General features: G+C 34.2%; 2 protein-coding genes across 5 annotated transcripts; one reads left to right on the forward strand and one right to left on the reverse strand.

Annotated features, from left to right (window-relative positions):
• Positions 1–276: 276 nt before the first annotated feature.
• Positions 277–17,556, reverse strand: LOC105338430 (islet cell autoantigen 1). 4 transcript variants are annotated; one of them, XM_020071488.3, is made up of 15 exons: positions 17,410–17,556; positions 16,249–16,284; positions 15,423–15,600; positions 15,187–15,259; positions 14,838–14,961; positions 13,836–14,034; positions 13,105–13,329; positions 12,694–12,788; positions 12,274–12,342; positions 11,790–11,915; positions 11,068–11,159; positions 10,781–10,936; positions 2,773–3,042; positions 2,352–2,443; positions 277–2,194 (listed from the first exon to the last, which is right to left on the reverse strand). In XM_020071488.3, exons 2-15 carry the CDS (start codon positions 16,251–16,253, stop codon positions 2,084–2,086), a joined length of 1,815 nt encoding a protein of 604 aa, XP_019927047.3. In that variant the 5' UTR covers positions 16,254–16,284; positions 17,410–17,556; the 3' UTR covers positions 277–2,083. The 4 variants fall into 4 exon arrangements, with proteins under 4 accessions (XP_019927047.3, XP_011441858.3, XP_019927048.3 ...); XM_011443556.4 differs by having other exon boundaries at positions 2,352–2,446; positions 17,410–17,554; XM_020071489.3 differs by lacking the exon at positions 11,790–11,915 and having other exon boundaries at positions 2,352–2,446; positions 17,410–17,552.
• On the forward strand, positions 5,120–9,887 carry LOC105338429 (tripartite motif-containing protein 2). Its single transcript, XM_011443552.4, has 2 exons — positions 5,120–5,613; positions 7,765–9,887. Exon 2 carries the CDS (start codon positions 7,771–7,773, stop codon positions 9,814–9,816), a length of 2,046 nt encoding a protein of 681 aa, XP_011441854.3. The 5' UTR covers positions 5,120–5,613; positions 7,765–7,770; the 3' UTR covers positions 9,817–9,887.
• Positions 17,557–18,386: the final 830 nt, after the last annotated feature.

The following is an 18,386-nucleotide window of genomic DNA, read 5'->3' on the forward strand; positions in this document are numbered from 1 at the left end:
TTATATGATTTGTTTAGCTATAAACTACTATTTCGTAAAAAAAAATTGGTGCATTTAGCTCTTTAATTTTGGTATTAATTTCCTGTATCTTGATACAGAACTCTTTATCTGAAGGAGATCAATAAAGTCTAAAAATGGCCATGACCATAAAGCCCTAGCTGTGAAGTGATAAATATCACCCCTAGATTAGACCCCCCCCCCTCCTTTTCCCCTTTTGTACCATGGAAAAAAAAGCTAGATATTCTCTGTGTGATATGAAAACAGAAAACCTCTAAATGAGTTTCTAGATTTATTTGGATTTTATATGTAGGACATCAGTATATATAACAATAGCAAAAAATAAAGAAAAAATAACATTAATATCACAAACAAAAGAAAATTGCCCCACAACCTACACATTGGATTTCAGTAGAAATAAATATCATGTCTTTAAATAAAGCTTGAACAAAAAAAAAAGCATGTGAGATCTGTTAAATATAATTCACTAACAATTCAGTTATTTCAATGGAATGCATGATTTTGATTAAGATTGATAAACAATCTTTAAGGAATTGATGTTCTGAATCCACTACAGTTTCAAAAGTAGTGTTGGAATACAGAGTATAATATAACTGTAAATTTAATATAATATATTATTATTGTATAAATAAAAGTCTTGGAATACTATTGTAATACCCATAACTTTAGCATATTGTGTATAAAAAAAAAATCTCGGAATGGAATGCTATGGTAAGTTGATATTGACCAAAATGCAAATGAGAATGAAATTTTTGAGAAGGATATATTTTCAGAAAATTTTTACAGGCAGACACTTTCTGATTATCATAAAAAATCAAAAGCCTAGTCAATGCTAACCAGATTACTAGGAAGAAAATTAAGAGCTCAAAGCAAAGACCAATATAAAATTGAACAGTCTTTCTATTCACAATGTATGAAAGAGGATGTGTAATATAATTTTTATATTGCACTACTAAACACAGAATTTGAAAACAACAAAACACATAATTCAGATGTATTCTAAAACATCCTAACACCACACACAGTTCAAATGAAACTTCATCTTATACTCTTGAAATGCAATTACATGTTTCACTGAACAACAAATAATTTTTCTTTGCTACACATCAATGAATATTGACTACCGTATCTTGCTATTTTCTATTTTTTTACAGCACAGATTTTTTTTCACCAAAATTCTTTGTTTCATATGGATCTTTTTTTTGTGTAGATATGTGCATAATAATCATTTCACATTCAGTTTCATAATGATGTCAACTGCATATCCATTCATGAACTGGTCCTTCTTGGGAATATGCATATATACTCTTCAATTAAATATTTATGTAAAAAATATCTAATAAAGTAACAACAACAAGCAATTTTTCACAATTAAGACACAGAAACTATACAGATAGAGATTAGAGATAAACTGTCAGTAATAGATGATATAGAATAAATCAGATCTCATATCACCATTTTAAATTGGGAGATTCAGCAATAAATGCCAGCCTAGCTAATATCAATTATGGGGAAAATGTAAAAATAAAAATACATAAAAGGACTGGATTTCTAGATATCAATCTTAATTTTATATAAAGAAAAAAAGGGGGTGTATAAATACACTAATACCCATATAATGATGGATTTCTCTTTAATCAATAGAACATAAAACAAAAAAAAAATTCTTGCAGATTATTCTTTTACCTTGGACTACCGATAACACCAATTTTTACTACCAGTATAGTAAAAATTCATGTGAAATGAATTTAACAATCCAGTTACATAAATTCAGTTACGGTATATAGGAGAGAAGTCTCTTATGCATTATGCACGTCAAATGAAAAATGTAAACCACAATTTGAAGCATGTCATACAATAGAACATTTCAGATCAACAAATATGCCGTGCTTAGAGTGAAAATCTTGGCAGACTAGTGAAAATAATAAGTCTGTCGAATGAGAGCACATCCAGTCCATACTAGTACATGTATATGATAGAATGATTAACACTGTCATGGGATGCATATATAATGACCAGAGGTTCTGAAGCCGAATCCATGAGAACAGGACATATCACAATTTTATCAAAACTGTGCGTCTGTCATGTCGTCCGATGTCTTGCCAACTGCATCAGGGTTTGATAGTGGGTCTAGATCGGCAAACAGGCTGAACCAAGCAGACATGTCTTTCTTTCCCTGAAGAAAAACCCAAACAAATAACATTCTGTATTTAGAGTTGTCTTTCTTTAGATCAAGGTGTAAATTATGTTATTCATTTTATAAAGTAAATGGGCAATGAGAATTGACCATGGATCCTCTCTGATGGTACACTGTAGGACTATAATACCTATACCTGCTTGTTGGATTTTGATTTAGGCAGCTGTTGCTGCGATTTGTTGACGCCTGGGGATTTACTTGATGCCTGTGCTCCGGCCGAGGGGGCACCTGCTGAAGACATATACAGATGAATTTCACATTAAAACCTGAATAGAATTTTATTTTACAATAATTTTTCTCTTCCATCTTTTTTAATTTTCTTGTAGTATCATACCGATAACATTTTGATTAACACTGTAATGTACCATGCAATGCCATGTAATTAGTGTTATTGAAATATCTCTTCTCACATTAACCATAAATCAATAAACCTCCTGCTTTATGTAAACTGATGAAAATCTAAAATACACCTATAACTGAAATATTGATAGTGCTTCTTTTTTATGTAAACTGATATTAATCTGCAATAAAACAGGGATTATCATAAACATACTTACCGGTACTACTTTGTGATAAACTCATTACTGACATCTGTTTGTTCAGGTCCAGCAGGTTGGAGGGCATGAATTCCGCCTGGTCCGTCTCCCCAGGGGTATAGGTGGTGCCGGCGGACAGAGGCATAGTTCCGAACACCGCCTGCCACTCCTTAGAAAAGTCATCTCCACCTGTGGAGGGAGCGTTCAGGATCTCGTTGAGAATTGTCAGGTCATCTTTGTCCGTGTCATCCTGACCCAGGGGGAGGTCATCGGCCAAAAGGTCAGAGATCACTGCAAGATAAAAGATGAACACATTCACCTCTCTGCTCAATGAAAATTTACCTTGCATTGTCAAATGTTTCAAGTTACAAAAAAATCTTTATATACCCTGGTACCATATAACATGAATTGGAGCAGGAGTGGGAATATGAGATGGAAAAGCAAGAGAAACAATCATGGGAGAATGTGCCTTTTTACCAAAAGTTTCTCATGCTACTAGCCTTGTTAATACTGAAATGGGCAAAGCAACAATTGAATCATTGAATTAAGTTAATAATCAGATGTATTACTGCCTCCATCCTTGGTCCTTCCTCCCTGCCCCATTTCAAGTTCGGGAATGCCAGGATATGTAAATACTCCAAATCAAGAGGATTCCAGGTTATGCAGATAATGATTTTGTCAATACCGGTACATGTACCGGTAGTTCAAAAGATAGCAAAATATCTGTCTGTCAGATTTTAATACCAAATTTACGACCAGCATATAACTGTTATTTGGTGAGGCGTTATTGATTGGAAATCTTTGACAGGACTCACTTATCATCTGTAAAGGGATTACCTGGTGAAAATCTGGCCTAGTCAAGTGGCCCTGATAAAACACAAGTTCCTCTGTCAACAGCGACTAGGCGTTAGCATGTGTACAGAAAACAACAAGTGGGGCCCTATAACCAGGCCAATCAAGGCACTTCACACACTACAGGCTGTAAACCATACTATGTACATTCAAAGATTTTGGTATTTCACCCCCCCCCCCCCCCCACCCCCCCTCCAAAAAAAACCCCCTTCACAATAAATTCTTATCATTGACATTAATATGTTTTAATTTCTTATCAAATATGATCAGAATACATGTATTTATTTAGGAAATTGTGCATGCACCAACACATCTTCCTTTAAGTAAGAAATCAAAATGCATGTACAGAGTATAACTCCTAAAATCTTTAATATTTCAAAACATAATGCGATTAATTTTTTTTTTCAATATAAAAACCGTACAGAAGCATTAAAAGAATGAAAGATCCCTATGTGTCATCTTGCAAAGAAAAGTGTTCATGGCTGCCTAACTCTGCTGGTGCTCGTCATTGGTTTATAATAGGTAGGAAAAGTTTAACTTTAAAGCCTTCCCGTATTTCAGAGTATTCAAACATAAAATTTCTTTAACAGTTGTCAATAGACATTTTAATTGAAATTGGTTGACTATGGTGTGCTTTCCTATGCTTTCAATGGAATATTTGTCCTCTGCATTATTGGTATGTTTTCAAAAGATTAAATACACAGAACATTCGGGCACACTTAAATCCCAAACAACAATAGCTTATACCTACATAGGGACAGATTATTCAAGGAATGGAATTGGAAACAAAATATGCTAAAACAAACCTTAGAGGGGATTGAGTTTATCCTTATTAAGTGGGTTTTTATACATCAATGTGCAAGGTTCAAATTTTAATCGCTGACTGACATGCAAATATATAAAATAGGGCTTCAATATTACAAGTACTATACTTGTACTGATTTTTAATACTCAAATCAAATTTGTATACAATCTAAAGTTTAAGACATAACTGTGTGTTGTTATTTGAATTATATTTAAATATATTTGAAAATTTTTGATACTTAAATTTTAATTAAGATACTATAGACATTCATAATCATGGATTCTGAAAATACTACATATAAAATGTACTTTAGAATTTTCATTCTTTCTGATTATTTAAAAACAATCATGATATGCTGAGTGCTTTGCACTTCATGGTTTTTAAATCTCAAGCTGTCTGAAAATTTCTTAATGCAGTACGTATGTATGACAAAAGATGTTCTTTTCTCATTCATTTTCTTTTTCCCATTTCCATTTTTGAAAAGAATGGTCTCCAAATGCAACGTTAAAAAAAGTTCAATAGAAACAATTCGTGCATTCAGTGAATATAAAATTTTCAAACAAAAATGTTATAAAAAGACTCCTTCTTTATTCGATATTATAGAGAAATGACAGCATTCCAACCTTTCCACAGATAAAGGGTTTCATAAAAAATACATTTGACAACCGTGGCAGATAACGTAACAATATCTGAACACGGATCAATAAGCCTTTTCTGTCTCCAACACAAATGTCATTTAGGGCCATCAAACGGGGCTGATCATGACCTAATCAATTGCCCGAATAAGAACCATTCCTTCCCCCTCCTTTTAAATCGATGACAGGTTTGTTCCACCAGTCTGAACATTCTGACTCCAAGGAATACAGAAATCAGAAGGAGTAATTTAAATGCTATAGTAAGAACATTAAGAAAAAAAAAGAGTAAATTCAATTTTAGGTAGATTTAAATGGTAGCTGCCTGGAGTACGGTAGTTTACGGATTTAGTTTGTCGGCGATCGCTGGTCTTGATCACGACGTCGTCCTAGAGCGATCGAGAGTTGTTTCAGTGGAAGCCAGTTGTCACAGTGATAGGACAACATCTATGTGGGCGATACTTTTTTCTTCCTTTGAGGGGGAGGACAGATTAGCTCATCGTCTGGGAACCCTGGGTCAATAGGAACATACCTTGACAAACAGAGCCTTTAATGTGATCATCTCACCTACAGGTAGGATTAACTCACATAGGATCAATTCCCTTTATTTATAGTAATTCAGTAAATTGTGTTCATAAAATTTTTTTTATGAAAAAATGTCTTGGGAGCATTTTTTCTCCTAAGGAAATAGGTTAAATTCAACATCATACTTTGTAGATTAGAATATGTTTGTTGAATTGCCGTAGAAATAAATTAAAATAATGTTTATCTGGACATTACATGGTTCACAGTTCTTGTCTGTTTGAGTTGGGAAATCAAAACCTAGAAACATTAATTCAAATTCCTCCATCTATTTGCTCAAACCTACAATCTGCGTTGCAATACATGAATACATTTGAAATTTGGTTACCAATATATATACATAAACATTTGTTAGCACAGATTGTTCTAAATCAAAATTAAACCTAAAACAGCACTAAAACAAACAGACCAACATTTACAGATCATGTTTAATCACCGCAGAAATATTGGAAAAACTCGATAAAGCTCTAGCCCGATAACGCAAACGGCTTGGGGTAAAATGCTGACGATGGACCCTCCACTTTGGAGGGTCCATAGTGGAGGGGGTGGAGCTTGGTATGTCAGTCTTAATTCAGAGTCCGTTTGATCTGTCATTCCAATTAAGTTATCAGCAACAAAATGGGGCACATTGTTTTATTTATATGACTTTTAAACACAAGCACATAAAACTTCTCTCCCCTAATTGACGATGACAAATGGTGGCACTTTCATTTTGGTGCTGGGTTTATTGTTCATTAGTTCTACACAAGATGTATATACCCGGTAGTAAAAATATTACAGTTGCATTATTGCTGAAATGGACAAAATTTTTAAAATTTATAACAGCTTATGAATTTTATTCTACAAAAGTGTAAGTCTTGTAAAAATAATTAATTTATTTTATAGTACATTTCCTTTAAATGTCCCTATGTTCTGAAGATAATTGTGCTGAAATGTCTAAATGCACTATGACATGGCGAGACATTTCAAACACCGGACATTGTCTCCGACAACAATCCGCATTGTTAATACATATTTTGCAACGAAGCTGACACTCTTGGTGACTTGGAATTCGGACTCGGATATTTCCGATAATCATACTGTTTGAGAACAAGATCATTGGGTGGTTTTCTAAAATTTTCTGTGAATAATTGTCCACATCCATAGCATTTTTTTTACTATTAATATATTAACATTTGTTACTCGGGGAAAAAAGATAAATCTCTCCCAACGTTGAGGTGAGTTAACTTCCTGTTCACAGTCTCACTGGACTCAGAATAATTGTTACACAAACATAGAGTAATTTATGTATCCTGATAAAGTTCATTTGAAGTTGCTAAATTCATTAAATGTAAGGACCTCCCTCTCCTTTTTTTTCAATTTCTAATAAACAACCCATATGTTTTAGCTATTAGGTGCATGATGAAATTGGAATGACAGATCAAACAGATTCTAAATTAAGATTGACACACAAAGCTCCACCCCCTCCACTATGGACCCTCCAAAGTGGAGGGTCCATCGTCAGCATTTTACCCCAAGCCTAACGCAAACACCCCATATAAAACACAGGGACTCTCTAATTGCTTCACTTGTTAGGACTCTCTAGAAATGGGAATTGACTTGGTGCAGGGAAAAAAAAATAATAGTGCCATTGTTAACAACCTCTTTGATTAAATAATCAATCTAATACTGGTATTCAAATCTATGTTGCTAATTTCACGTCATAAAGTACAAGCTGAGCCAATAACAATTCTGGGGTTTATTGATGGAAGTTAATTTCGGGCTGAAGTCACAGCTGAATATTGTTTTCACACCAGATAAAAAAAAGATAAAGCTGTTCATTTATTGAAAATTTCAACAGGTAGTGAGGCCATTTTGTTGCTACCTAGAATACCTGTTGCATGTATATCACTAGATAAATGATCTCATATATATGTATAGAAGATATGAATTAATATTAAAGTTTGTGCCTATATCAAAGCTGCAAATATTTTCTCTTGTGCATATCACACTCAATCTTTAAATTTAAACATAAAAGCATTTCGCAGATATTTGAATTCCAAGAATAATTCACCCAGGAATAATTCATGGAAAATTGATTTTGCAAAATGAAGAAAAAAATTGAGAACCAAATTTAATGACTCATAATTTTTCCGTTTACAGCTCAGAATGGATGTAGAGGAAACTCTTGCTGAGCTGGTAGAATCAAACTTCCTGAAGTGTTCCAGCTGTTGCCATGACTACCAGAATCCTCGACTGCTGCCATGTCTTCATAGTCTGTGTGCAGAGTGCATTCAGAAACTGCCACACCAAATAAGCTCTCAGTCAGAAAACCAGGAATCTAAAGAGAACATTCCAAATGGAAAAGTGCTGGAGCAGTTTGCCTGTCCGATCTGCCTGTCTTCCATATTTCTCCCAGATGGAGGAGAGAGTGCTTTTCAAAGCAATGCATTTCTACTTGATTTGTGTAAACTTTATAAGTACAAACATGATTCTGGCAGACACTGTGACTACTGCCAGTATGCAGGTAAAACTGTGGATGCTGTGTCCTTGTGTCTGAACTGTCATGACGACATGTGCGGGAATTGTCAAGAAGCTCATCAGAAGACAAAGATTACAAGGACCCACCAAGTTGTGCCATACGAGCAGGTTAAAAATGGTCTCTATGATCATGACATCAGACAAAACCAGAAACTGAAGTGTGAGGAACATGAAGATAGTTACCTAACATCTTTCTGCACTGACTGTGAAATGCTTCTTTGCCCGGAGTGCCAAACGTCTGCACATGTTAGTCACAATATTGTTGACTTTGAAAATGCATTGCCAAAATATTCTAAACAAATCAAAGGGCTGATTTCCAGCATCAAGACTCGTCTTCCTTCCATACAGAACTACTGTGAATTTCTAGAGAAGTACTCTGAGAATCTGGATCAGACTAAGGAACAGTTACTGGCGGATACCCAGACACAGGCAGAGAGCCTCCACCGAATGATTGACGAGTGCAAGGACAAGCTCCAGCAGGAGATCAAAGAGTCGTGTGAAGCGGAGATGAATCAAGCCAAAGACAAGCTGAAGAATCTACAGATTGCCTCTACCTCTCTTCATAACAATGCTCATTTTCTGAACCAGCTAATGGCTCACGGAAAGCCGGAGGAAGTTCTTGTGATGCACCGAGAAATCACATCCAGACTCACTCAACTCATCAAAATGCAACTGGATGGTCTCACTTCTAAACTCAGGATTGGGTTCATTCCAGGTGCCAATACGGAGCAGAATGTTCAGACCTTGCTAGGCAAGCTCTCCAATGACATGATTCCTGTTGGCAAAAGTGAGTCAAATCAGTTAGCTGGGAGTGAGTTAAGAATAACCTCAGTTTTACCCAATGTCAAGAGCACACCAGAGTTTCTACTTTCCTTTGATTCTGAAGGAACTGATGAGAGCCGGGATATCTGGCCAACTGGGATGGCCATCACAAAGAAAGACAACGTTGTCATCGTGGATCGAGACAACAAAAAGATCAAGGTCTTCGACTCGGTAGGGAAACTACTGAAAGAGTTCACAGGACAAAATGACAACAAAATAGGAATTCCATTTGATGTCACAGTTCTTGAAAACGATACAATTGCCTTGACAGACTATGAGAAAGAAAACGTCAAAGTCTTCACCCAAGATGGAAACCACCTTCTCACTATATCGGGATTCTTTAAACATCCTCGAGGGATTACAACTAACAGTAAAGGGGAAATTCTGGTAGTTGACTGTCGACAACAGAGGATCACAGTTCATGATCCCAAAAATGGGAACTTGATCAAAACAATAGATGGCCTGGACAAGAAAGGAAACCGAATTCTGGTAGACCCTTACTACATCACCACCACTCATGAAGACAACATCTTAGTTACCGACACTGCCGCTCCAAATATTAAAGTTTTCAACATGGAAGGCCGATTGATTGCCGAGTATGGAACCTATGGCGTCAAAGAGCAGCAGATTTTGCAGCCATTTGGGATTTGTGTGGACGACTATGGATATATCTTTGTTGCAGACAATCAAAATCATCGCATTCATCTTCTGAATCCCGATGGAAAACTCAACAAATTTTTACTGACCAAGAGTAACAGTATATGGCACCCCATGGCTGTTAATATATCCAAGAAGGGATTTTTCCTGGTGTCAGAGGCATTAGGAAAAGTTAGACTTTACAAGTATTTATAGTGAACTTTTGGACTGTTTTCCCCAAAAATATGTAAGCGCATTTAGTATGAACTGTTTAACTAAACTTTATTTCACAAAAGCTTCCTGGATTTAGAGAACAAAAGTAAATGTATAAAGCACTTGATACTACTGGAACATAAAAACAAGTGGATGGATTTATCTCACATGAATTTTGAAATCTTTTGTTTTTATTTAAAAGTCACTTTATTTGATCTACTAAAAAGTAACAATGTGAAAATTTTTTATCAATTTTTTTAACTGTTACATGAAATTCCAATTCAATGCACTGTTGTTATTAATTAATGCTTGACACTTTTTGTACACTTTTCCGCCCATGCAATAAATGACCAGAAATGTTACACAGCTGTATTTATCATCTTATATCTTAAAAATTGTCGTGTTCCTTTCAATACCACACTGTAGTAAACATTTGCCTGTTGGAAGAGTGGGGTTTTTTTTGGGGGGTAGATTAACAGAAAGACACAAAATGAACCGTATATGTTAACTTTCTTACAATCAGATTAAAATCTCCAAATTCTTACAAGATTTATATCACATACATGTATATGAAATGAATTATGGCAAATCATATTTCACACCCCAAAACCAGATGAATATACCTATGACATAGATGTACTGGTATAGTATATGAATACCTGCATCAAATACTGTAAACGTACTACATTTGGCTGTGTATTCTATTTAGCGCTTTTGGCGGAAAGTGGCTTCCGCTAAATCAAGTACATCGCTAAATGCCATACATGTATGTATAAGAATAGTCACATTCAAGAATGTGCTAATTCAAATCTACGCCAACTTGTTCAGAAACTAATTTCTGCAAAATATCGTACATGCCAAATATAATACGTTTACAGTAGATCAGTGCACTGGATGGATTTGAAAAATGAACCATGAATTATATAAAATAACCTCGCATCCTTGTTTTCATTCGTAATACTCCTACCTTTCTCTGACTTGGCTCCAGGCAGTGGTTCACTCATTTTGAAGGCTCCAGAGAAATCATAATCCTCCTCTGTTAATTCTTTAGAGTCCTCTCCCATATCAAGAAATGGCGCAGGATCCTTAGCATTGTCTTCAAGGTTATTTGAATTATTTTCATCTACATTTCATTAAAAAAATGAAAGAATTTATTTCTATTTCTATGGGTTTAATTGTTCCTCTTATGTATTTACAAATGTAATTTCAAATTAAAATTTATTTCATGCCCCTCCTTTCAATTTCATAACTTACTTTCTGAGGTTATATCATACAAGTTTGACAAACTGTCATTCTTGATATCAGCATTTTCTGTTTCTCCTTCATCTTCATCAAATGCTATCAATCTAAAATAAGAAATCAACTCTGTTTGAAAACAGGTACCTCCAAGAAGAAGCATTTATACCCAAATATTTTGAAATGTTTTCTGAATTGATTTTAAATCCATTTTATCATGAATTTAAAAATAGATTGCAGTTTTGGTACATTTTATGAAGAATTTTTGCAAGAAATAAAATACATGTATTTTGACTTCTATCAAACAAAGTAAAATATTGGTAGGAATAGTTTTTGTAACTGCGAAAAAACACAACACTACAAAATAAAACATATTAACTATGGTAAAGTCAACAAGAAGGAAAGAAACATCAGACTTATAAGAGACACACAACACAATTAAGTCCTTTTGATTTATATCTGTTTTAAACACGAAATTCTGTTAGAAGTGCTGGGAGAGAAGAAATGTGCAACTGACAAAACACTACATTCGCAGAAGTGTTGACCATGAAGATTAATCTCCCATGTTATGAAAAGGAATTTTTAAAAGGTGCATGATTATTCATTAGTAAGATCTCTCTTTAAAGTGTGAAAAGAGGTGCCAGAACAGCCACTGATTACACTGTTAATTTGACAATCTACCACAGTGACTCTTGGTTATCAGGTTACTAAATTAAGAACACACTTGGCCCAGGTGATACCTATTCTCTTCACTAGGTTCAGCAGCCTGGCTTTGTAAAAGGACATTACTCTTCTCAATGTGACTTTTTAGGTGCGACTCTTCCTCCTCTTGCTCAAAATGACCACATTTTGGACATATACCCTCACTTAAAGAAGTATAACATCCTTTTCATTTTTCTAAGATAGCCCTATATCTAACTAATTGGTACTTCCTTAAAAAAGATTTCGATCTGCTAAACTTGTTCATTACAACTAGAATTTGAGTACATGTATATGGTTTAAATTTTGTCAAATGCAACTTGAATTCACTACAAGCACTTTATCTGTACATGTATGTGTAAATTTCTGTCAATTAGGTTTAAAAGCAACATGGAAAGCATTGTCAAAACCCACAGATTTTTCTATTCATTACCAGGTACTCTACTTTCACAGGATAGAAAACCCGGGGGTTCTGATGATGCATGGAAAGCTTGTAATGAACACACTCCAAGTGAATACAATTACCTATCATCCTCTGGGACTTCTCTCTGACCCGAGGGATCTCTAGGCCCTTTACCCTTACACCCGTCACAGCTTAATCAAAACACAGACACAAAACAACATATAACTACAAAATATCTACACAGCTCAAAAATCAAAATTATATATCTAGGATGCATAAGTATGAAATCTACTCATGCAATGAAATCAAATAAAATATCTATCAATTTGAGATTAAAACAAATAAAGTTTGAGTAATACTACATGTATTTATAAATTATTCTTATTAAAAACCCGAAAGAGGATAAGAAAAACAAAAAATTCAACTTGCTGGGAAAAAAACCTACCATGATCTCTATTTATTAACCATACTTGATAAATGTATTACCATAGACAATACACAAAGAATTACAGACATGCAACTTAACCCTGCGAGCCACTTACTTGCTTGGATCAAAATCATCGTCATCGATGTCTTTTTCTGCTGGTTCTGATTTAGAGGTTTCCTCGGACAGCTTTTTGCTAGGCTCTGCAAGTTCCTGTGAAAAACAAATTCAAGATATTCTAACAAATCATATGGTTGGTATATTCATTATTTAACTCAATAGTCAGTAACTGAAGTATTAGCTCATCTGAAAAATATTGACTGGTCAATTCTCTTTAAATATTGACTATAGCTAAGAATAATCAAGAGGATATTCCAACAATTACACTAAATTGCTCCTGATTCGTAGATTCATTGACAGTGACTCTATAAAACCTTTGTTTCTCCAAAACAAGGTGACTTAATAATAGGAAATAAGTTCAGGTATATTTCAGTGTTAAACTTTGATTGATGAACTCCTTAAAGCTTACTTTGATAATGTTGAACTCGTAATATTGGTATCCTTTAAAGCTTTCTGCCACTGCTGTCATGGTGCGAGAGGTTTTCTCCCAGAAGTGGAGGAGGGTGGATTGATAATTAGCTAGAACGTGAGAGAACATGTTACATCGGGAGGCAGCTAGGAGGTCAACCTTCTGCATGACATCCAACTTCAGCTTGTCAAACTTCGCCTTCGTCTTCCTCACTTGGGCCTGGACCTAAAGAAAGATGGAGAATGCGTTCAGATCAAGTGTACCGCATATCATAAAAAGCAGATACAATTATAAAAGAAGGTCTTACATGACTTGGTAAAGCAAAGCATTTATTAATAAAATGATGTATTTCTCACTGATGGTTCTATAACTGATTACAACATGCCTTTCTTCTCTGTGATATCATTTTATAATGTAGGATGTAATGTCATAAGTTCATATGCATCATCATTTGTTACAAAGAGCATCATTTTAAAGAAAAGTTTTTAAAAAAATACCACTTAATTCATCAAAAATACAAATTCTAACGACTCTGTTCATTTACAGACACATGTTACATGTTAAAAGTATTTTCACCCATGTATTCATAGTCATATAAGTTCTAAAGGCTTTTGTCTAGCAGAGTATGTAATTATTTCCTCTTTTTACCTTTTATTTCTTTAATGGGAAATATAATCAAAGTTCAAGGTATATGCTCAAAAAGATTACATAATTATGAACCCTAAACCTACTTTTCTAAATTTTTCTAGTTGTTTATATGTATCGGGATCGAGTTCCTCTGAGACATTTTTCATCCATAACAGAGCCCCTCTGTACTCGGTGCGCGCCGCCTCCATTCTATTTATAGTCATCAGCGTATCAGATATGGCACGGTATCGGAACGTCTCCACTTCTTGGTACAAGCGCACTAGAGGCACTCTTAGTGACAGCCTGCGATGACAGTTTCAAAAGAACATATTAAAAATAAGTTGATAAATGGGTGAGAGCCTGCTATGACACTTGCAAATTATAAAGAAACATGCATTGTAAATATTTTTCTCCTAACCTCAAACAGGTGGGTTTTCAAAAACATTAATGCTATAGAAATCCACTTAATCTAAAATCAGTTCCTTAATTATCATTGAACCCTGATCTTATTTCAAAATGATATCTCATAAGGAAGTTATGATCATGCATATTAAGAAGCACTCAGTTTATATAATCCATTCTGGTTATCTTCATTGATATTCCTTGAAGTGATAAATAAATGAAAAAATATATATATATATATACATTTAGTTCAGTAACCTAGTCATCTTTTGGAACACAGGTACATGTGTCTTGCTGAAATTTTAACTTCCGCAGGTAAAGTTTACATTCTTTTATTGTTTTTATTTTATCAAAATTTTCTTCTTTCAAAGAGTGCCTTGTTGAACAATGGATTTATTATTTGTGCAAACAATTTCATATGAATTGTTTGGTAGATTCTGTATGTCCTCCAATTTTATCATGTAGTTAAGCATACCATATTTTCAAAATAATGTTAAGTCCATGTTTATGCAATATCAGATACATGTATACGCATAACTTTTATGGAAAAAAAAATGTAATTTTTTCTGGATTATAACACTCAGTTTTAAAACTATAAAGTATAAACATTCTTTATGCCAAGAACCATAAGGGGTTCTAATGTTTGAGTTCATCACAATATTAATGCCCTTCAACTCCAGTTGTAATAATCTGTGAAATGGTACCTTTGTTGAGCCGAAAAGCTTTGAGATTTTCCCACGGCAGCCATCATCTTCCCTGCTCGTGTCTTGTCTAGGTTACTTTGAGATTTCAGGAATCTCCCTGTAGCATTCTCGTCTTGAGACAAAACTGAAAACAAACATCATGATATCATAAGTAAAACACTATCTATTCATTTCAAGAACTCATCTCACTCTTATTGACCACCTACTGATAAAATATTGGCCGTTATTGTTCTCATCAAATGAAATGACTGCAACACAATTTAATCTTAGAGTATAATACCTTGTGAGACTACTGGGAAATAAGATTATCTGATATCTGGTACAAGTATTTGAATATCTGATAACATACCACAGAGCCTGTCCTGATATTTTTCAAGAACCCTTAATAAACCCATGGAGGATTTCTGGATTGCTCTGAATACCTACAACATTTAAAAAAGAAAACCAAGTAATGCATTGCAAGGCCTTACAAGCCATATAAACACACTGACAGTCTATCTTACAGTTTCACTTCTAAGCATAAACAAATGACATCAACTCAAGTGAAATCTGACTGGATTTGTCTGTGGCTGCATGGTTACTGACCTCTAACTTGGAATCCAGCTCCGAGTCTGATGCCACCACATGCTCATCTTCCTTCTTGCCCAGCTTCTGCATGACTGCCTGCTTTGTGGTCCAGAAGGTCTCCTTCATCTTGTGGAGGGTGGAGGTTTCCGTCCTCTCCACCCATTTATCGTAACTGGGCCCTGAATAGCCCTGGGTCCTAATACATCCACATGGATAAATTTAAAATTGCTACATTCTTTTTGTTTGAATAGTTATACATGTATCAACTATTCTTGTAGATAAATTTTGTTCATATTAATAACTGATATATTGACCAAATTTTAAAATGATTTCTAAGCTCAAGGCTTTCAAATTGATGAAATGGTCAAATAAAAACATGTGTCTGTTAAATTTCATTCTTTTTTCATTCAAAAGATACAGCCAAACTTCATTATCTCAAACTAGATGGGACTGTTTAAAAACTTAGAGATATCCAAGTATTGGAGATATCAAGGGTTAGATAATTAAAAAGTAAGTGTTTGGGACTTATAAATCACTCAACATATCCATTTTATTTGAGATATCGTTGTTTGAGATATCAAAGTTCAACTGTTAATAGGTATTCTATATATCTAGACCCTACTGTTGTGAGGGATTGGGGAGGGGGTTTTGGTGTGTGTGTGTGTGTGTGTGTGTGTGTGTCTTTGTGTTTTGTACTGTGTTAACACAAATTTATATTGCTAGTGATTTTTTTTTGTTTCATATCCTTCAAAAAACATTATGATGAATTGCTATCATTGTATCTCATATACCACTGTTGTATGGTTGGAGAGAATTTAAAACAATGAATGTGAAAGATACTTACGTCATTTTTGACAGACTTAAAGTTTTTGGAGTTTCTCTGAAAAAAAAGAGAATGAGAACAGTAAATAAATAATACATGTACATTAATATGATTAATATGTATAACATAAATACTATAATTTACAATATAATAAGCATTGATCATCAAGTCTTATAAATAGAACAGGAATTGAAAGAAAACTGAACAAATTGATAACTTGGATACTGTTGAAATTGCATTGACATGGTGTTTTGAAAAATTATAAGACTGATGCAAAATCCCCAGTGTACCTGTAATCAGTTTTGTATCTTCAAGCCTGGGCAAAACCTAAACAATCAGCTGATACCAGGGTTAAGAGCAAAACAGTGTGATATTGTATATATATACAGTTGAACTTCGATATCTCGAATACAATGGATATGTCAAAGTGATTTTTAAGTCCCAGCGAAGCCACTTATTTTTTAAGTATTTTACCCTCGATATCTCGAATACTCAGGTATCTCGAATTTTTTAAAAAGTCCCATCTAGTTCGAGATAACGAAGTTTGACTGTATAACCTACGCCTAATATATATCATTTGAAGTAAAAGGCGAGGTTTCCATTTCAATCACAAATTCACAATCAAAATTTTTTTTTTTGCACTTTAGATTTATATCTTTATCCTATTTGGGCTATTATGTACTGTACTGACTATCATATTTGGGCAATTCGTCCCAACATGTTGCTTAATTGTGTACAACAGCCTGTCAGGGCATCTTATTAGCAAATGCCCTCTGGGTTTTATTAAACATTATAGAACGCATAAAAAATTCTACACATATCACTATAAAAATACGATATTCTTGTCATCAAAGTATTTTCTTTGTTTTTATTTAAATGTTAAACAAAACAGCACACAAGAATAGAATGAATTAAAACATACACATTTTCCTATCAGACATTGTTTGAAGTAAAAATAGATTGTTTCAATCATACAAACATGTTTTTTTTAAACTGCAACAAAAAATCCTTATAATTTATTTTCATTTTATTACACAAAACTATGAAAAAGGTAAATTTGTTTGACGTTGCAGGAATGATATGCAAACAGAATTAAATCGTTAATTGTTCAATAAATAATCGATTCATTTTCGTAGATAATTCAACTACTTTCTCATTTAATGTTTAAATTTAAATACACACCTTATTCAGTAGGAAAAATTGAAAATACTACACAATTTGGGAGAAATATTTCCAATAATTTATCCGCATCATCTGCATTCGTCCATGTTTACAACGAAGCCGATTTCGATGACTTCCGGAAATCTACGAACAATTATCTGAAGACCAAACCCGATGAAATTGTCATGGGGATAATTCGAGAAAATTCGGTTTGTATTCATGTTGCTGAACTAAGCTGTAAACCTGCTTGTCAATAGCCCTTACAGGTTTTCAGGTATTCGAAATGCATTACAAGGTTAAACATTTAATGATTTATGTAAGTATGGGTGCTGATATACCGGACATTTTGTATCACCCACTTACAAAAGTTACAAAGTCAGATGATTGTAAAAAGATTGATGAAGAAAGTCAAACGATGGTCAAAGATGCTCATATTTCAACCGTGGAAAATTTATTACACACTTTAAGCAATGAGACATATGTCGAGAAATGGACAGAATCTTCGCCTGAAACAAAAGAACCAGATTACAAATACTTCTCATGCAGATTGGAATTGGATGCACACTTAGCCTCGTGTCTCATGTGTGATTTCAAACTCTTTCCAATTTTCCGGAAAAGACTATTCAATTATGTGAAGAAAAACTATACTTTTCAATACGTTGGGGTGAATTTTGGAAATAGTGTAGAAGAACAACAAGTAACTGCAGCAAATAGAAAAGATGGAAGAAAAATTCCAATTGATTATGTGATAGAAATTATTCCAATTTATCCTAAACAAAAAGTGGATTATGCATGGACATATCGGATAGGGGGACAAATGGTCAAGAAGATGCTGTTGGAAGAAGCATTTGCTTGGTTTTCAACATTAGGTGGAGCATATTCTTCCCTTGGCGACCATTTTTCAAGTTTTGCGGAACACGCAGGGAAGATAGCAATGAAGCAGCTGAAGATAGCCAATGAAGAAGGGGATCCCATAATGGCATGCAAAGCAAAGCTTT

This window comes from Magallana gigas, chromosome 2 (assembly GCF_963853765.1).
Source record: "Magallana gigas chromosome 2, xbMagGiga1.1, whole genome shotgun sequence".
Taxonomy (NCBI): Eukaryota; Metazoa; Mollusca; class Bivalvia; order Ostreida; family Ostreidae; genus Magallana; species Magallana gigas.